This window comes from Aptenodytes patagonicus, chromosome 5, assembly GCF_965638725.1.
Source record: "Aptenodytes patagonicus chromosome 5, bAptPat1.pri.cur, whole genome shotgun sequence".
In the NCBI taxonomy this organism is placed as follows: Eukaryota; Metazoa; Chordata; class Aves; order Sphenisciformes; family Spheniscidae; genus Aptenodytes; species Aptenodytes patagonicus.
The window spans coordinates 75,569,000-75,590,602 of NC_134953.1; the positions used below are offsets into that span (position 1 = coordinate 75,569,000).

The following is a 21,603-nucleotide window of genomic DNA, read 5'->3' on the forward strand; positions in this document are numbered from 1 at the left end:
TCTAATACTGACCAATTTTCTTTCATCTTCCTATAAAGGCTATTATATAGCAAAAGGGGAGGATTTTTCTTTCAGTTTTTAGATTACTATTCCACTTGAAATTATCCAAAATCAACCACACTGCTAACACTTTATGACATACAAGGCAAATATAAATAGTTTTTGCTATCTGTTATGTATTTCACTTTACTTTCTTCATACTTTAGTAACAAAGATAGTCATAGGAGAACAGGCATTCCATTTTTTCATGGCCAATCTGTTCTACCATAGTATTTGCTTGAAAACAAAATGTCTTTTGTGACTTAACAGTAGCAATAACAACCTGTTATCTGACAGAGGAAAATGACTTAAAACATAAAGACAGTAACATTCCTTTAAAAGTAAAATCCGCTCTGCCTGCATCTCGTTTTTGCTACAAAACAATTTGTTACAATACAATACAATGTTTAATACATAAACAGAACAGCTTCAGCAACTTTATATCTTCATAAGCAAGGTTAGTGAGGGGAGAAAGAGTTGGAAATCGAAAGATCTCAGAGTACAAAGCCTCGAAAATACTCCATATGGAATTTATTTAGATGTATTCTCTAAAACTTTATACTTTATATAAACAAAGCCTGAGCTCTTTAAAAGAAATAAAAACTTCTGCTTCTTATCTTTAATTTTGTTTAAAATCAATTGAACATATGTAAATTTAAAAAGTTGAATTACCAATTCATTTAAAGTCTCTGTTCCCTTAATTGTGAAAAATTGTTTCACTGTATCAAATGCAATATAATACCATGCCATCAATCTTCCAGTCTCTGTAAAAGAAGAATATACCTTAAAAAAAAAATGCCAAGTATTTTTTTAGTGTATTTTTTTTAAGTCACAAAATTGAATTAATTTTCTTATTACAGGGCTCCATGAGATTTACCACCACTGACTCAGTATGTTATTGCCCCCAGCTGTCTGATGGATATTACTGACCCCATCATAGAGTGGCAGAAAGAAATATGCGCCAGTCACAGTTTTCTCCAACGGAGATGAATTCACACTAATATACCAGACTGCAAACTGTGGATGCTGAGAAGCCAACCACCTCTAGCAGAGGACTGTAGAGAAAAGCAGGTATTGATAAAACCTGTCCTTCATTGCACTGTGTCACATCCAATTATCCTGTGATAATGTCCTACAATTTTCTCCTAATCTGCAACGAAATTTCCAGCAACAAGAGAAGATCTATTCATGGATCAGCATTAAGAGAATGAACTTCCACGATTTGTTAAAGAAACCTGCTCATATATTCTAGTCAAACAATCTCTCAGATTCTATTCTCTACTACATTTGTGTACTCCTATTAATGGGTCACAACAATAATTGTGACCCTTTGTAGTTCACTACTAACTCAACATCACTTCTGCAAATTAGTTTATTTTTAAAAAGTGTTACCTGTTGGTTTGAAATTATTTGCTTCATCCATCCTGATCAAATCAAAAGATGATAAATCATTTAAGTTCTTCAAACACAGTTCTGTTGACAATTTGAAAATATATGTATTTTTAGTACATGCAGAAAAACTTATCTATGTACAAACCAGAAACATCATCAAACTGCAATGAATGTATACCAAAGTAATTCCACTGAACTCAAGTAAAGGTTTTAGAATATGATCCTGCTTCTACTAAAGTCGGCGGGTAACTTCTGCCTGGGGAAAGCTCACTCAAAAATATTTGATACAGGACAACCCAACTCTTTTTCAGTAAAGCAAAAATAGCAAAGTAAAATAAACTAGATGCACAGAATGTAGGCTGCCATATTCAATTCTGCACGACAGACTGGAGAGCCCACAGCAGTTACGCAAAAGATTGCTGCTAGAGTGTTAACACTTAAATGGTTGAAATTTCAAATATCCACAGGTATTTATGAATCCTTCATCATAAATTTTCATACTGTATGAGATGCATTTGTATTTACTTCACTAAACTTATTTAGTCAGGTATCTGCATGAGGATGACCGAAGAGTTTTGGTTTTCTCTCTTTCAAAACCAAGGTAATTAAAAGGCAAAAATTACATTAATACAATGTTCAGAATTTAGAAGTAAGTTGGGAAAGCACTCAAAGCGATAGTTCCCATAGCAACCAGAAGTCATTCACATTGCACGTGAAATGTATGAAAACATAACTAACTATAAACATTACTACAAAATATTTCATGTGTGCAGGGAAAAGGAGCTAGTTTCTGTAGGAACTTTAAAAAGAGATTGTTTTTTAAGATCAGAGCACTTCAAGGAAATATAATCCATCCCTAAAAAGCATCTGTAAGTGAAGCCTTCTACCCTAGCACTATCTGTAGAGGTGATTTCAAACCATGCCTTCTCCCATAAAGGCTTATTTAGGTAACAACATGCTTCATTCCCTCCATACATTCCAAAACCAGAAATGTCCTGATCTAAAAGACAGGAAAAAGTAGAAAACAACTGAAAGAGCATATGAACTAGGTAACTTTTCTTACCGATAAGTACTCCTGTTCTTCCTATCTGCAAGTCACAGTCGATGTCTCCCATATTTGGAGACTTCAAGCGGTATATACTAAATGTATTCCTGGAGATGGGTCCTTGAAACCCTTACACAATAAACAGCCTCGGCATAGATCCACCGAGCTCAACATCAATCACAAATTATTCTACACAACTGTGTAAAATTTAATAAATGTGTAAGTGGAGTTCAAGTACTAGCTCTACAAAATTCAGGGCATATATCGGTCTATGTTTTCATGTACCAGGCCCCCCTCCAGATATTTAAGTTCCAATTGGTCTAGTATACAATTATACAGAATTATGATGGCCATGAGGACTTTCACTGAAGAGAAAAAACTGCATTTGTAGATTTGCAGAACTCCACTTACAATCTTAGCAAGTGGTCTTTTATTGATATACTTATTTTGGATCTACTAGAAAACTTACATTCAAATAAATTAAAAAAGAAAAAAAGAAAAAAAAGAGTTGTATGCTATTTTCATATTTAAAGATGAGAGGTACTGATACCCAAACTATTTAGTCAGCTGTATGTTTTCTGATGGAATTGTAAATAACTAAAAAGCAGTATTTAAAAAACAAAAAAAAAAACAACAAAAAAACCCACACCACACAATAATCGGGTTTTATTCAAGTCTCAGCAAAAAAAGCCTCTTAAAAGTAGTCTTCCAGTCATTTTTACAGTATTACAGGAAAAAGATGGTGCCGCTAATTTTTTTTTTGTATCTGTAAAGTTGGATGCCTCATTCTCACATTACTGCTCACTTGAAGAGCAAGTGCAATTTCTTAATTATGTATTTGCATTCTCTTAGTTCTTTGCTATTGTATTATGCATCTGCTATTCATATGCAAATTTTAAAACTAAATTTGGAATTACAATAGCAAAATAATTTTTAAGAGGATCTACTGAATCCATATACCTGAGATATGACTGATATTGTATGGAATGCTTAATGCAGAGATCTTTGAAAGACTGCAAGTCTTCCCTTGACACCCTAAGCAAAATGAATAATTCAATCCATAAGGGCCAAATTTCAGGTAACAAGCAAACAATACACTAGAATGTACATCTCCAATGCAAAATGTCATGGTCAGAGAGTGGAATTCTCAGATCATACCAGTCCAGATGTCTGAATAGCAAACCTATACAACATGAGTATTGTGACTTACCTGTACAAAAACACAGAATTTAAGATTTGCTCCTATCCTCCAATCCACTGAGTCCATCACTGGACAAGATCTGCCTCACTCTGGAGTTCTCTAAAATTTCTTTTTCAAGTTATTTATGCATTTTTGAATGACCAATGTAAAAATATCAATCATAAAAAAATAATGTGTTCTCTCTCTCCACCTGCTCTTTATTATTGCTGCCTAACATGCTATAATCATGCAATTTGAAACTGTTTCTGAAGGTGAAGAAGTTTACATTTTACATCCTTTGTTTTCAAGGCTAAATTTATGATGAAGGGAAGATGACAATTTCTGAAAAGGGCTTTCTTGAAAGTGAAAGCAAATGAGATCAATCAAAGGAAAATTAGGAAGAATGACAAGCAATCAAAATTAAAGTGCTCTGCGTGTAGTTCTATTTCTGAGAATGTATATGGAGATGAGGTAGGTAAAGGCATTTAATTTTTTTCCTCTATACAAGAAAAACTTTTCCACCAGTCAAAATGTACTGATAGTGTTTCAAAAATACTAATAATTAAATAAAATCAATAGCACAACATAGTAAATTACATTTGTTCTGTGAATGATCTACTGAAATCAATGGAGATATATAATAAACGTGGATGAACCTGCCCTAAAATGTAACATTTTACTGAAAAAAGCTTAAAAGCCACTTACCTTGTAATTTTGCTTCAATTCCAATTTTATGCAATGCAGATGAAAAACCTTCATGAAAAGACAAATGGCTTTTTAATCTAATACAATGATACCTCCTCAATATCATTACCCATAAAAACTGATCTGCTGATTTTTGGGAGCCAAATACCCCAAAGTGAAAAATTTGTAAATATTTATTACACTGGGAACAAGTCAAAAGCCTTACATAGTATAAGTATCTAAGTATCAATAAATGGCTGTTAGAACAGATGGGCAAAGGCAAAAGCTGCAGATATTCCCCTATGTAAAACATCAGGGTCCTAAAAGTTGCAGAAATGTCAGTGAGAAACTTCACATGTAGAGTTTTCATATTTTAGAATACAGGAAGCCACCTAAATTTTAACACCCATTCAAGTACTAGATGTACTATGTTCCAGTCCCATCTATAAATCCTTAAAAAAAAATTGTCTCCAGCAAGCACCCAATAACTTCATAATCGGATGTAGAGCAAGTGGACAGGAACAAAGATATGGTCAGGGCTGGGGACTGAGAGACTGTTCCGGACAAGACAAATTGAAGACACCAGCATTAAGATTATTGAAACTTTGTTTTAGAAAAACTATGAAATATTAGACACATTTTTTTCTTAGCAGCAGATTACATATTCAGTGCTGGAAAGTACCTTATGGCTTGATACTACATTAATACATGGTCCAATATATTAAGATCAAAAGAAATTGATCATTATGAAGCTGTAAATGTCGTCTTCACAGTTTTTAAACGTTATACCATGCTGAAACTCCTATTACTTATATTAAAGCAACTGAAACTGTTGTTCCTAAAAATGTTACAGGCCATATTACACATCTTGTTTTCAACCCCTTATGAAATAATAGTCCATAAGAAAACAAAAGAAACAAATAATATGGATACAAGACATCCTAGTGTCATAATTCAGGTCAATTAAGAAAAAAACAACAAACCATAATGAGCTGGATTTTTTAAGGCTCTAATGTACAAGAACGTTGATCGTATCCATTCCAAAGCTACAGTGACATCTGTGACAGTATGCAGCACTATTTCTGCATTTAAGTGCTCAACAAGATGCCTGTGCAAGCTAGCAAAAAAAGAAAAAAAATGGTAAGTACATTTACCAATTATTAGTAAAAAAGTGCTAAAACTATTTTTTGGGAAAAAAACAAAACAAAACTAACCTCTCCCCCAAAACCACAGCAATTTTCATTTGTTTTTTGTTGTTTTTTTTTTTTTTTTTTTTACTGTCAACTGTTCACTTTAATCAGTGAAATCAATAGAAAACAGTAAAGAATATGTAAATAATCAATGATGTAATTTGTTTGTTATGGCTTAATGTCCAGCAAGCAAAAATAAAAAAAACTCTGTCAACTGTGGTTTCACAATTATTTAGAAAACAAAGCTACATACACAGCACAGTGTTGATATTTTGAATATATTTGAAAAATTAAACCTTAACAAAATTACATGAGCAAAGTTTCCTGTTTTACCCTTTAATGTCTTAAATTTCCTACATATTTCTCTTGATATTCTGTTCATATCAAGTGAATTCTGTAGCCTGGTATTTTCCAGACTCTATCATCTAAGATTTCAGAGACATGATCTGGGTTCAATTCTTGCTTTTTGTCTTTGTACTATTTCAGTATCTTCAGTTTTCCAGCAGGAATCTACAACTTTTTTTTTTTTTATGAAGTTCAAGATGTTCTAAAGATGTTTTTAGCTGATAAAACAGAGGCTGTTAACTTCTGAATAGCTTGATTTGATTTTCCTTAATTTTTTCTTAAATTTCTTCTAAATAGACCAAAAAAACCAACCCCAAATCCCACCTGAAAAAACACATTCTGTAGAAACTATGAAACATTGCTACTATCTACATAATCTTATAAAAATACTTAGTTACCTGCTCTCTATTATATCAGCACTATTTAACATCTGTATATACTTCTCCCTTGTACTCCAACGAGTCATAATAACTGCTGTAGCTGTAGTGTCAAACTGAAAAATAAAACCACAAACAAAAACTGCTCTCTAGCTCTCAGCAAAAAATTTCCAGTTGAACATGCATCACGTATCTGTTGAAACGATTAAAACTGTTTTCTTAAAATCCTTATTGAAATGGCTGTTGAACGCCCAGGCCTCTCTAACTTAAAGGCAAGTTCTAACTCATCTGGGTAGCAAGTAGAACTTGGGATTTCAGCCATTGCTGGCAGGCAGGTCAGCGCACCAGCCTGTACGTGCTAATGCACATATAAGAGACACATGTCGAGAAACAACACAAATGAACCATTACTGACCTCCTTACAAGGTCCACAGCTAAGGAAAGGATTCCTAATCACAACCACAGAAAATAATTTACTGACACGAACTCTCATCGGTAATCTCCAAACATTAGAAAGTCTTCAATGAACAGTCAAGCCTTTTACAGTCATTTCTTATAATCTTCATCATCTACTCTCAAGCCACCTCACTTAATTGTTTTGTTTTGTAATGCAAAAAATACTGTTAGACTGATTTGTTGGTTTTTGTATGAGAAGTTTCCTGACTTTCCCATTTTTTTGATCAGATTAGTGTATGTAATACTTAAAGGCAGATCTTGGTAAATATTCCAGGTCTTGACTCAGAAAGTTGAAGCGGCTTAGGATTCCGAGTCACAACTTTAAAAATCTTACTGAATTACAATCGCTAGTTAAAAAAAAAAACAAAACAAAAAAATCAGTTGAAGTTAGGAATATAGGAATTTCCATACTAGTTTAGATCTTCAGTCCAGATAAAATACTTTCATGTACACAACACACCACAGTGGCTAATATAGGCAGCCTCTGGAGACAAATGTGGGGTAAGCTATCTCCTGTATTAGGCTTTATCTGTATTTCTAAAAATTAGAAGACTTAAAAGCGTAAGATTTAACATAAATGATTTGGAGACTTTCAAGAGGTATAATTAAAAGAACCATTTTTAAATTCTGCCCTCCCCTCCCCTCCCTCCTTTTTACAACGAAATCAACGTCTAAACCCTTTCTAAAACACAGCATTCTTAGCATCAGCAACCTCTTGTGGAAGCAAAATGAAACAGCTTTTTGAAGGCAGTGTTTCTGACCCTCCCCCTCTACCCCAATTCCAACTTAATTAGATTTTTTTCTTGTTCTGATGGTATGAGAACAAAAGCACATTGCTCTCTATACTATTCAAAATTCCAGAATTTTTATCATGCAATTTATAAGTTGTTTGCCAGCTTTCTACTTTTTCTCTAATCCCCATTCGTAATGCAACCCAAATGTAATCTTTAGATCTTTTTCCACAGCAAAGTGAAGCAGTACTTTTTAGTGGACAATACAAAAGCAAACATTTCTTTCTCAATTAAGAAGTTAACCAGGAGTAATTTAACTATTAATAACAACCCTTTAAAAACCAAATGCTGCAGTAAAATTCTTGGCATTGTAGTTTCTTTGCCAAGAATAGTTTCTACTGATCCGCCTATAGATACCATCAATATAATATAGCATTAACTTACTTGAGGCCTTCCTGCTCTCCCAATCATTTGCAGAATATCAGTTTCACTGTACTCTTGGAACACTCCTCCAACATAGTGCATTGTGGACTTTATAACCACCAGGTGTGCAGGTAGATTGACTCCCATAGCTAAGGTGCTAGTAGTAACTACAGTAGATTAAAGTATATTGATTGCAAGATGAACACCACTGAAATGTCTGGCAGACATTAAACAAGCAGCAAGTAAGTGGCTAATTCCGATTCCTAAGAGCTCTTATTTTCTAGTGAAGTCAGTGGGCATTCTGCACCACAAAGAATTAGACGTAGATTACAGACATGTATTTGCTTAACAATTTCTGTGTATCTAATAATCAGCATTCATTTATCATCGAGTATTCTTCAACAAATTACATCCCAGATATTTTTATTTAAACATTCCTTAACATTTGGAGATAATCCAGAATCCAATCCATCTTCAGTATAGCACACTGAAGAAACATTATTCATATTTCTTCATGGATAGATATTTGAACACAGCCATGACTTCATCTTGCTTTGTAGTGATCAGTATCTTTAAAATGTATTGGTTTTTTACATCATCAGTCATTAGCATCGTTTATATCCATGGTACCATACCAGAATCACCACCAATACTATCACAATACTTTACCAATACAAACTCTCACATGGAAAACACCAGTCGAGTTTGTGGCAAATTATCTCACACTCATGTTTTTTAATTCACTTTCTCTAACAAATATATGGGGTGGCAGGAATTGAACATGAAAAGCCAGCTATACAGGCCAACTGATACAACTATTCCACTGGGAAAACAAAGTATTAATGAATTTTCCAATTCTTTTTGAAATGAAAGGAGAACTAAAATTAGTAATTATAGGTACATCAGGAAAGAGGAATCCAATCTAAACTAAAGGCATAACCATACCATCTTGTGAGAATATTACTGTTTTTCATATTATGATGCTATGCAAACTGGGAAATTTGTCAACGCAAAATGACTTAACCATAAAAAAGTTGCAAAGAAAGGTTACTTACCAGTGCAATCAGATCTTCAGTCCATGTATGCATGTGTGTATACATACACGTATACACACACAGTCAGTATACATACACTCTATTTCAAGACCAAAGAATTTTTCCCCTTTGCAGTATCTGTGAAAGGTGTGTTAAAACTACCCCCATCATGCTCACAGACATATAAAGTGGAATATGCCGCATAGTCTTTCAGTTTCCCCTCAGCTGTAGAAATGTAATTCCAGTATCTCAGATGATTCTGAAATATTCGTACAAACTATAAATTTCAAAGGACTTAAGTACCAATAAGCACCTTCGCATTCTTTCAGTGTAGTCCATATGTACATTCACATTGTGCTCAGCTGTGGCACAGGCTCTCAAAGTTATTTTTGCAAAGAGCAATTGTAGAACCACGGCCTCCTGAGATTTCAGAAATGGCACTGCAGTTGGCAAAGCCATACACAGTGCACCAGGCAGCCAAAGTACAGTAGATTGCAGGGATACAGAGACTTTTTAATACCATGGTCATTGAGACTCTAGCAAGGTTGCCAGATCACAGTAAGGGTATCTACCTTAAATTTTCATAGCAAGTCATGACCATTGTACAGGGAAGAAAAAATTCATGACTCTTTCAGTGTTGTATATGAACCACACAGACAATTCCCCACAGGGTCCGAATCTTTTAAGACCATCACGTCTCAAACAGATACCTTCTCATTTCAGGTAACAGCAGATGGAGTGTTTCTTAGGAACCTCCCCATCAGTCAAAACACATTGCATGGGAGTTTGAAAATAGTATCCTGCCTATCTAAGAAGCATAAATGTGAAAGATTACCTTCAGGGAAGCCACTGCTGCAAAGGACACAAACAAAGAAAACATCATGTGAACTCTGACGAAAGACACACTAGCAGAGAGCTCCACCTCAACAGGATGGCTCAGTGGTACGAAAAGGAAATGGACATGGCCAGACCTATATAGACATGTGAGGGAGGATGACCTCCATGTATGCTGAAAAGAACAGTTCTACGGTCTTTAGTAACAGTGCATATGTATACTCACAGGGTGAAAACACATGTGAAACAAACACTCCTTTATCTGGATTTCACAAAGTAATTCCAAAGGTTAAACAAACTACACAATCATAAAATATTACCACTTCCAAACTGCAATCTTCTCAGGATACGTTAACAACATTTTGACTTTCGAAGTTAAATTTACTTACAAAGCACTGGCAAGTCTCCTACAGCAAAAGCTCCTTCAATTATTTTTCTGTCAGATAACTCCATACCCGCATGATGATAAGCCACACCATACATTAAAAGATCTGATAATGAAATAATTATATCCGTCACTTGACTAAATTTACTCAAGCAAGTATTCATTCACAGAGCAGAGAAGTAGTAGGTTATATTTACCTCTCAGTTTGGAATCTTTCAATGAATTTGCAGACCTCTGTAATCTATGCAACACACAAAAATATGAATACTTCGAAGTCACAAAACAGATTCACTAATGTAAGTAGAATATACAAAGATGCAAGTATGTTTTTAAAATGCAAAAATAAAGCTTCACTTGAAACTAGATACACAATTACACCACCAAAGATTGTAAGATGTATTCCTTGACATGTATATTTTTTACATACTTTCCCATAGTTCTACTGCATTCGTGCTTTTTAAGGATGTTCTTAGTTTTCAACTACATGTTAGACTATCAAAAGGACATAGTCTTAAAATAACTTTTTAAATATACATTCTTTGGATATTTTCAACCACCACCTTTCCCATCTTCAGAAAGGGAACAAACTGACTCTCTGGGGCAGCTGTGGCAGCCTTTCCAGCCTGGTCATCTTTCCAAGTCACGACCTACAATCTAGATGTGCTGTTCACATAAGGCAAAGAAGACCATGTTTGAGGTCCAAAATCAGGAAGTAGCTTCTGCAGCTGCCATGACTATGCAACCCTTAAGTAAAAAATAATTAATACGCGTCAGGGCTGTATTTAAAGGTATCTGGTAATGCAAAGACTTCTTATGGCTTAACTTAAATCACAAGTAAGACCACATCCAATTCCACTATTCATATGCTTAATCTTTGCACTACAAGGCCTTATAGGTCCATAGGAATTAACCTTTGTATGTTTAGAAAGCAACTTTTAGAAACAGCTTAATGTTTGTGAAAAGTATCCTAAAAATCTGAGAAGCAAATAAAACTTCCCAAGAAGAATGCCAATTTACCAAAAAGTCTGTCAGCTGTGATGATGATTTAGTTGCAGACACTCCTCTGCTAGAAACTGTATTAGCTCAACAGCTTTCTTCACAGATGTCACAGGTTTACTAAAACACACAAACACTTATTAACAACTCAAATATAAAAATACCTTTGTTTCTGTTCTATACTCAGTAGAAATTTAGCATCTTTTGCAAGAACAGAAGCAGCCTGCTGTACTCCTTTTCTTGTGGCACAAAACTATAAATAAGAAAAGATTTTTTTGAATCAACACTTAAGAAATAAATAATTTCAAATATGATGAAAAAAAAAGCTGTTGTACCACAAGTGCTGGTTTTTGTTCCGAGTATGTTTGTATAATACTAGCTATCTTGTAGTTAAGAGTTAAGTCAAATTTGTATTCTGTCTGATTGTCACTGCAAGGAAAACCAAGAACAATTTTGCGTAGCTTCACTGGTCGTTGATCCTCATCTATTTTCAGACATACAGCAGGCATCTTACTATCTGAAAGCCATTCTGCAATCTTTAAAAAAGAAGAAATAGAATGGAAATGATAAATTTCTGCTTTTAATCATGCTCTTCTCTATCTGCATCACACAATAATTAACTTGGCTTTTGTCACATGTAAACTATTAACACATCTGACATTGCTTTTATCATTAAAATCATAGGTGAAGTTCTGTTTTCTACAGGACCAATATAATTCGGACTGAAATCTCAAGTCTGTTGTGATTTGTACTTAGAGACAAAAATAACAAACAGAAATCTAAAACTGAAGCATGTCCATACTTGGCTGATAGTTCCATATGGTTGTAGGTCATTTGTTACATTAACATCAACCTCACAGCTGTCTTCAGCTGACAGCTTCAAAATGACAACTTTATTATCAATCTGAATTTATAACTCCAGGTAAATTTTATAAAATACAGCTACATTAATTAAAATACAGTTAAAATTTAACTCTTACATCTTCAGCATTCGGGATTGTTGCAGAAACAGCTACAAATCTCAAGGGAGGAACAGTGTCATGATTCTCTAAAAGACGCCAAAGAGAAGACTGAACAGTCTTCATCCGACTGACTACAACTTCTAATGTTGCACCACGGCTTTCATCCTTTATAACATGCACCTAGTAGGAATTTTAAAAGATTTGCAAAATATTTCTCCAGTTACAATCTAGACATGTGTTAAATAAAAGGAAACTTAGAAAATATAACATTTATCTTCAAGAACAAAAACAGTGCACATAAAACATTAATTTTCTTACCTCATCAATGAGAAACAGTCGTACAAGCTGGACTATAGAGTTGTCTCTCCACCTTCTAGTCATGCTATCCCATTTTTCCTAGGAGAAAAAAAAAAAACCACAACAAAACAACAACAGAAGGTGAAAGATGTTTTAAAGGCCAACATATGCCAGAAGCAGAGTACAGGCAGACATGCCTAAACTTTAATAAATCTTTAAATAAAATCAGTTAAATTAATTCAAGCTGATGTCATGTATGCTTCGTCCGGCACATTATTATATTACTAATTGTTGTTTATATGAACTAATAGTATGCACAGCAGTGTGCAGGCAAGCATAAGGATCATAAAATTACTACTTATTACAAAAAAAAAAAAGGAGCAGTCCTAGTAGCATACAATTAGTAGACTACTAATGCCTGCTTATTTTAGGTTTTTGTAAGAATTGGAATTGAAACCTACAGGTGTAGTGATAATAATGTGAGCATGATGTATTTCAAATAAATCATCCATCACTGTATCTCCTGTCAGTTCCTTGCAGCTGAGTCCTATAGGTCCAAATTTTTCTTTCCAATCATCAAAACGTTGACTGCATAGAGCTTTTATTGGAGCCACTAAAAATAACACAAAATAATCGGAGTTATATCATGAAAACCAAATCTTCAACTGTATTGCTAAAGATGCTAAATGCATACATTTTTAAGATGTCTTCTTGAATTTAATTTCCCTAATTTTCAGCTTTGCTACCAAAACCATAAAATTTGTAACTGGTATTATTATACTTATTACCCCATTCCACGTGCACAGATCAATGTTGAGCTTTGGGCCCCAGTTCTTCCCTATCAGCAATCAGAAACAGAAACCATTAATTAAGGTTATTTATGCCCTCTCTTAATCCTGATTTTTTCCTCAGTCCCACATGGAAACAATCATTCAGCTATCAAATGTTTTCTCACAGATCGAAGAAACCATAGGAAATACATCCTTTCTATGAATTTGTATGAAAGATCATACAAATTCCAGTTCAGAATGATTTGAGCACTCTGTATTCAGAAAAAAAAGCGGTTATAAATGAGAAACCATCCACGAGCAAGAGATAGAATACCAGAAGAGATCAAAATCTATCTAAACCCAAATGTACAGTTAAGTGTAGTCAGGGTAATGCCGAGCAGCTAACACAGCAGGTAGCAGTTCTGATGCTGGTCCTCATGAACAGACTCCTAAAACAATGTTTCTTCATAATTTTTTTTTCCTGAGGATACATACTATTCTTTAGCAGATGGAGGTTGATTTCTAGAAATCAGAAGTAATTCTCTACAAGGACTAATAGTAGCAACACATGTAAGTCTATACTGGATGGGTAATCTATATGGAAAATGCTGTGATTTAAGTGAAAGAAGAAGTGATCTACACATGATCCGAAAACAGCAAATAGATCTTGCAGTGATTACATTCTAGGCTAGAGCCACTGAAATATGAACCATTTCTGCGTATCAGCTGACAAGTGATCCCTAAAATGAAGAGATTTAAAGAACCAGTTTCTGCTTCACAAAGGAGCATAAAATCTCCTAAGTGTATCGGTGGCCTATAAAGCAGGGGAAATCACTAGCTCCAGAATGTTGATCAAGCTACCAGCAAGTAACTCGCAAAATCGCCAAAGTAATAATCTTTTGCTATGCAAGAATGCAAGCAGCTAGTGATCGCTCCTAGAACTTCAGTCACCAATCCTTAGCATGTGTTAAAGCTACTGGGAAGCAACTCTAATTTACACAACTAGTGCAAGCTAATTAACATACATTGAGCCACTGACGAACCAGGTACCAGAGCACGCTCCAGCAGTACATAATCTGATTAACATTCATAATCTGTTCCAACATTCGGAAAACTGACACGTCTCCTTCTCCATCATCATTGAACCTGGAAAGGTCAGCAGATCTAATTCCACCAGCAGGTAACTGCTTCCTTACTGAAAGTTCCAACCAGCCAATTTGTATCAATTCTACCACGGCAATCAAAAACATTACAGTACACTGAAATGCTCCACCTCGATCCACTGACAGAGAAACTATAATACATGCCTGTTTATAGAAGATCTGTTTACAATACACAGTAAACGCTAAATCAACACTAGCTTTATTGTAAGAATATGAACACACTGGAATTTAAAAAAAAAAAAAATTAGGCTGAAACTTTTGTAAATATAAAGATTAACCATTAATATACAAATATATCACTGTGTGAATTAATTAAAACTGGGACAAAACCACCAATTTAATCTGACTTACATGATATGAACTCAATTCTCCAGGAAGGAAAGAAAAGTGTAATTGTTGTGACTATCTTCTATATAGGAACTAATGAAAATATTTGATCAATTAAACTCATGAAGACCACAGCTCTGTTGCTTTTGAACTAGTAGACAGAAAGCAACAGTTAGCATGAAACCTTGCCAGGCAAGTGAATATTGGAAAATTTGATCCTCATCTCAGAGCAACAGAGAGGCATACAAAAGACACTGCATGATTTCTGACTCTGCCACTAAGAATTTGTTTTAGTTTGCTTTGCTTCCTTCTTCCCTTTTCATGTACATCTTGCCTTCTTAGAGGGCAAACTCTTCACAAGATTTTTTTATTTTTATAGGCAATGCTGAACACTACAATTACACAATGCTGTTAAATACTAATAATAGTTACAACGGTATCACAAATAAACAAACCCTAAAAGAAACAACTTTTTAAAGAATGAGGTAGGTCACAATTTCTTAACATATTTCAGTATTATTAAAGCACTCACTCCAGATCTCCACATTTACAGAATGACATTTTCTACTGCTGTCACCAAAATGTTTAAAGCTGTATAATACTTACTGTAAACAACTTTAATATTTAACCAAGGCAGTGGGGCTTCCATGAGTAATCTGGTAATAGCTAGCTCGAACATTACAGTTTTTCCAGAGCCAGTCGGAGCACAAATCACAAAATTCCTATCTGTATAAAGAAGCTAGGAAAGAATTGCAAAGTAGTAAATGTAACACAGCTATCCATTGTACCTATTCAAACATTCCAGAAGCATTGTCTACAGGAAAACGACACAAGGAAATTATTATTACATTGATATATGTAGTCCTCTAAAAAATTTTGTATTAGATGTGAACTTAAGTTACAGCAAAATAAAGAACATCATCTGCTACACATCTGCCACAGAAACATACACGAGATAATGTTCATCTAAGGTTATTATGTAATGAAGTCTACCATTCTGCGACAAACAAAAAAAACAGTATCTAGCCTTAGATGACATTAATACAGAATCACTGCCTATGTCCCACTGCAACCATACGTAGGCTCATCAGAAAGAGGTATTTTGTGCTCAAATTCAAAGTGCAATTTGTTTTCCTTCTGTAATTCAGTCTACATTCAAAATTCCAACATTGTTGAATATCTATCATTTTAAAAGAATGTTAAGTTTTCAGTAATGATGAAAGTAGATTTTGTATGACTATGCTCCTTCCTTCCCCCACATTCCATCCTGCACCAATTCAGAAGCCAGGTACGTCCATGTCAGGTTCCCTCATTTTCCTCTGACCAGGTTGACTCTACCCTCCTTCCTCCTCCACAGTGTCACTCACCCACCCTCCCTCCATGCAGCACGTTCTGTGCAGCTTCATTTCCTTCCTTCCCTCCCAACTCCTCATGGATTTTGCTATTCTCATTCTTTTTTCCTTTCCTTCTAGCTGTTAATGTTCTAAAACTATTCTGTAACTGTTAGGAGCTCACAAGGATGAATGGGAATCACCTAGCACTTGATTTATAAATAACTGTAGCAATGACTGACGCTGACAGTACTGCTGAACAGTTGCAGGAATTACCTGTGTTCTTCATCTACCATTTCCAGTTTTCCAATGCTCACAAAAATCAATGAAGTATGAATGCTGTACGAATACAAAATTTTCCCTGATATTTGTTAAATAATCCTTTGTAACACTCACTGTGAATCCACCAGAGAAATTCTACCAAGTTGAATACTTACAACCTATTTCTTGGAACCACAGAGTTGCTACCAAGTTGAACCTTGCAAGCTTAACCAATTAAAAAAAATAAATATACAAGACCATTATCTTTTTAATATGCTGATTTATCTTAATTTTTAACAATAAGTCATGTCTTATACATGAGTGATAAGCAAACCTTGTCCTTGCTGGTACTTTACAAACAAGTTTATATTTAGGAGTACTAATACATGAGCCATTTAAAAAAAAAATTTGTTTTTTTTTAAAAACTACTGCCCTGAGAAGTCTGTTTTCGCAACTTTCACAAAAGTAAACCTTGCCTACAGCTGTGGTTTTCCATTATTCTAGGAACAGAGTCACACAAGATTATTTTACAGGCCAATACGATGTATAACCCTTATCAGAAAATAAACACAAATTTGGCAGTAAGGAAAAATACCCCAAATCTATGCATAAAACTAAAAATGTAAGGAAAAAAGCAAAAATACAGCTGCCCATATAATTTAAATACAAGATTATTCTGTTCATATAAGCACCGTTTTAAAAATCTTCTCTTCATAAAACTTTACTTAGTGGGTAAGAAATTCAAACAAAAATATTTGCAACATCAAAAGTAGCTTAAAAAACATGCTTAGAAATGTTTGTGAATGACACTGGTATTTCCCCTAGAGTTGAATAAATATTTCAAATGCTCTGTTGAAGACTCTGATGGAACCTGTATCTCCTCTCTGCAATACCTATAATACCATCTTTCTCAAATCGGTTGCTTTCAAAAGAAGTTTCAGGTTTTAAAGAAAGAGCATAGCTGATAAAAAGGGCATGGACAAACATCACTTCTCCAAAGGGACAGCCTTCTCTAAACCTCTGCTTTTCTTAATCTTCCTGTGAAAATCATTAAAAAAATATTACTAATTATGCATAAATACACATACAATTCACATCTTCACACAAATGTATTTAAAACTGAGAAAAACATTTTTAAAAGTACTTCTGGTCTCTTCTCCCAGCTAAGCACAACCCTGCTCAACTATTCCAGGAAAAGGTTCTAAATATATTACAGTTTTCTAACCCCTTTTAAGTTCTGAATATCAAAGTATCATTTAAATTTATCTACAAAGTACTTCCTGCAGCTGCAGCTAATGCTTCATACTTACATCATCCAAAGCTTTTGACTGTGCATAGTTAAAATATGGGAACTCCTTAAAAATACTTCTAAATTGGGTTGCTTGACAGCATTAAGGAATTGAAAACAATAGAGTGAAAATTATAAATTTTATTTTAAAACTGTAAAATGCATCTCTTTCTTGTAATTTAAATGCAAACATAAAACAATAATCTTTCACTCATACAGGCTTGTAAAAAATTATCAAAAAGTAACTTATTAAATGATTTAGTAACTTTATTTAGATTCTTGGTGTGCCATATATTCCACTTCACCAAAAAACCCACTACCTATTTGAGCGCTCTCAGGATTATACCAATAATCAAGAACCTCCTCCCTGGCGTAGGCCTTCCTGGAATGGCGTACAATTATGGAATGTGAAACTGCAAGGGACAAAAGCTTTACTCTACACTGCAAACCAGCTACAAGAGCAAGCAGAGTGCTGCTGTTAGCACATCTAAAGTGTCAATGGTCACATTTTATTTGTAATAAACCACATATTAATTAGCATAATATTGTATGTCCAGTCATAACAGTAGCAAAGAAATTCACCTACAATCTCTTAGTGCTGACAGTGGTTTTAAAGATATTTTCAATTGCTAATATTGTGTATTCTTCAGACAACAACGTTCTTATCTAAAATGTGAGTAAGAGGAAAGAGGATTGTTACATTACAAATCCAAATGAGTGAGTTGATCCTTGTCTGGACTTGCATTGAAGCCACACCAGCAGACTAACTGTAACCATCCGATCAGGCTGAGAATGCACACACAGTCAGACATAACACCAACAGTAACAAGAACAATGAACTGCTGGGGCCTCAGATTGATGTTACATTAAAAGACTAAGTAAAAAGGAAAAGAAAAAGGAGTAAAACAAGTAATAAAAGTAGTTAAATATAAACATTAAAAAATGGGTAAAGATAAGCAAGTAATATTAAAGAAAATAAGGATTTTTTTTTTTTAAAGACTTCTCTAAAATTACCTCTCTAAATAAGATCTATTTTCAAAATGCAGAACATTGACTCTATCTGTAATTGGCAACATCAGAACAACCGAGTCCTTACTCATTTTGGAAATTATGACACTTCTTAAATCTATTCACATGAATTTAAGTTGCCTAAATTTAGACATTTCCTCTTCCTGATATTTAACCTGCCATTTGACAGGTTACTAGACACAAAATATTGAAAAGACAGTGTAAAAAAAAACAAAAAAAATTTTGACAGATATAGATGGACGGTTAATTATGTTATGGGTTCAAGGCAGGGGCAAGAGGGAAAATTATTGTAAAATCTGCTTAAAGAATGGAAATACACTGTATGCACACTACAACATAAATACAGACCTATAAGGAATATATGAAGTTTATTTTCTCCTAAGCAAATGGGACAAAAAGTAAGATTCAGTTTTCCTAATAAGCCTAAACACTAATTCACTTTTCCTTTATTTAAAGTGTATGAGGATATATGTGTATATGTGCCTTTGCATATAAACTCTGGCCTCAAATATATATTACGCAAACTAAAAATTTTACATTTTAAAAATAAACAGTTTTGAGGATAAAATTTGAATGTTTGAAATAAGAATAAATTTGCTTAGCAATGAATGATCTATAAGTTGTCCTATTTTCATTCTAGCTTTGGAAGTCCAAAGGGTAAACACCTATTCATCATTTGATTTCCAGCATTACATTACAAATCAAAACTATTACAGTGTAATACATGAGTTCCTATGGCTACAAATTAAACACTATTATTTTGTAAATGTAGAAGTATTGTAATAAAATCAATAAATCAGATACAGCAAATACAAGGATACGTATTTCTGTAACGGCCCTCAAAATTTCCAGTTTTCTTCCTGCAGTTCCTAAAGAAATAAAAGTAGTAAATTTATAAAACCAGGTTTGTTTTCAACCATGAAAAATATCTTCCTGACCCCAAGCTATGTGTTCTGTGAGGAGCTGCAAGGCTATAACAAGGTCCAAGCGATACAGAAGGAGCTGACAGGATAGGGAGGTCACAAGCTCATCATTTGAAAGGACCATCTTGGTGGCCCTTTGCTGAACTCACTCCAGTTTAAGGATGTCTTGCCTGTACCAGAGGCTCAAAATTTGATGCAGTATCTAGACGTGGTCTCAAAACTGCCAAGAAGAAGAGGATAATCACTTCCCTCAACTTCTGGGCTTTGCTCCTGTTAACAAAGCCCAGGATGCTGTTGGCCTTCGTTACTGCTGGGGCACACTGCTTGCTCATGTTCAGCGAGCCGTTCGCCAGACCCCAGGCACTTTTCTGCAGAGCTGCCCCCAGTAAGTCCATCCCAGGGGAACCCCAGGGGTTCTTCTCTTTCCCTGGGGCAGGACTTTGCATTCATCCCAACTGAATTTCATGAGATCCCTCCTCCAAGACAGACCCCTGCAGTACTCCACTTGTGGCAGGCACGTGGGCAGAGTGTGACCCATTAACCACCACCCTCTGAGCCTGACCATCCAACCATTTTTTTTACCCATGCAGTTGTCCATCCATTCCTAATATCCTAACTTGGATACAAGAATGTTGTGGAAGACAGTGTTTCTCAACCATTCTATGATTCTACGAAAAGCCTTGCTGAAGTCAATGACATCCACTGCTCTCCCCTCATCCATAAATCCAGTCACTGATGCTCAGAAGGCAATCAGACAGGAATCATGTTTTCCATTCCTGACCAGCCTCCAAATCCCATCTTAAGCCACAGCTCTGCCCTACAATTTTCTGCTAGAACTATTTTTCTATTCCATATTTCTGTAGCAGTTAGCCAGGTACACAAGGTACATTCTACAGATGCAATGAATCCCTGTCCCAAAAGCTTAAAACCTAGACACAAACCACACATATTTAAAAACTATTAAAAAACAATTTCTAAAACAAGTATTTTATCATTTCATCAAAATTCTCACCACTTTCCTCCATTTTCCAGATTTTTCCTATTTAAAATCTATTTCTATAAAGATACAAGTATGAGCCACATCACAAATAAACATTCCATTTTCAGTTTCTGGTTTCAGATGAAGATGAGACTATTTACCACATGAAGGGACGAGGCTGCTCTTTTTCAAGTTGTTTAGGGGACTGATTTGAAGTGACATTTTCAAAAAAGTTTACATGACTTAGCACTTTTGAAAACACGACTCTTCTTCACAAATTGTTTACCCAGCTCATATTAAACAACAATGCAATTAAGTTCCATAGAACTGCAATATCTTCTATGAAGTTTAGCCAATTATTTCACCTTGAGGTGGTGGAAAAATGTTCTTTGTTCTACCTCAGATCATGGATATCCATTATTATCATATACCAAAGACAGACACTGAACTATTTTTCTTGAAATAGAGTAATAATAATTACCTGTCATATCCAGAATCTCTGAAGCATTAGAAAATGATTTCATTTTAATTCCATTTTTAGATGCAATGTCCCCATCATTTACCCTATGCAGAGTAAAATCTGAGTCTTTAGTTATTGGAGCATGATGATTATTTCTCCATAAACCTTCTTTTCTCACTTCTTTCATGTTTTCACTTGTATTTAAGTAAGTATCAATTTCTTTCACATCCACAGAACTATCTTTAGGTTCTGTATTTTTATACATATAACCAGACATTTTAAATAAGCTGCAAAAGATCCAGGATTTTTATTAGTTGGTTCTAATGTTATACAGTTTCTCTAATATTTGAAAAATATGTATGTTTGTATTAGAAGCAGAACTAGTAAGAAAAGTTTGTATCTAATTTTATTTGAGTTGGCGCTCTTCTACCTGAAGAAAACACGTTTCAAGGTACATTTTAACTTTACTTTCATTCCAGAAAGAACCCGAAATAAACCACCTGTCCAGATGGGCTCTGAATCCCAACAGCAAATTAACTGTCAATCTCTGCCTAATTAAAAACAATAGAGACATACAGGTTCTGAGGAATGAGAAGAGCTGGGCATAGAAGAGGAGCTTATCTGTAAAACCCCTCCTCCCAGGCAGCGCTGAAATCATGTTGAGAACTGCTCAAGGTATTCCTGGCTGGCTGAACTCTGCTC

At 34.7% G+C, this 21,603-nt stretch overlaps 1 protein-coding gene across 1 annotated transcript in view; it reads right to left on the reverse strand.

The window, feature by feature from the left end:
- HFM1 (helicase for meiosis 1) overlaps positions 1 to 21,603 on the reverse strand; it is a 39,494-nt gene that overhangs the window by 14,982 nt on the left and 2,909 nt on the right. Inside the window, exons 4-20 of the mRNA XM_076338266.1 lie at positions 20,923 to 21,188; positions 19,361 to 19,408; positions 17,533 to 17,603; positions 15,237 to 15,369; positions 12,832 to 12,983; positions 12,392 to 12,469; positions 12,092 to 12,253; positions 11,447 to 11,647; positions 11,276 to 11,364; positions 10,313 to 10,356; positions 10,120 to 10,221; positions 7,884 to 8,029; positions 6,274 to 6,368; positions 5,324 to 5,457; positions 4,362 to 4,409; positions 1,432 to 1,512; positions 712 to 803 (exon numbers count right to left, since the gene is read on the reverse strand). Of these exons, the coding sequence (XP_076194381.1) occupies positions 712 to 803; positions 1,432 to 1,512; positions 4,362 to 4,409; positions 5,324 to 5,457; positions 6,274 to 6,368; positions 7,884 to 8,029; positions 10,120 to 10,221; positions 10,313 to 10,356; positions 11,276 to 11,364; positions 11,447 to 11,647; positions 12,092 to 12,253; positions 12,392 to 12,469; positions 12,832 to 12,983; positions 15,237 to 15,369; positions 17,533 to 17,603; positions 19,361 to 19,408; positions 20,923 to 21,188 (1,942 nt within the window). The remainder of the gene's footprint in view (positions 1 to 711; positions 804 to 1,431; positions 1,513 to 4,361; positions 4,410 to 5,323; positions 5,458 to 6,273; positions 6,369 to 7,883; positions 8,030 to 10,119; positions 10,222 to 10,312; positions 10,357 to 11,275; positions 11,365 to 11,446; positions 11,648 to 12,091; positions 12,254 to 12,391; positions 12,470 to 12,831; positions 12,984 to 15,236; positions 15,370 to 17,532; positions 17,604 to 19,360; positions 19,409 to 20,922; positions 21,189 to 21,603) is intronic.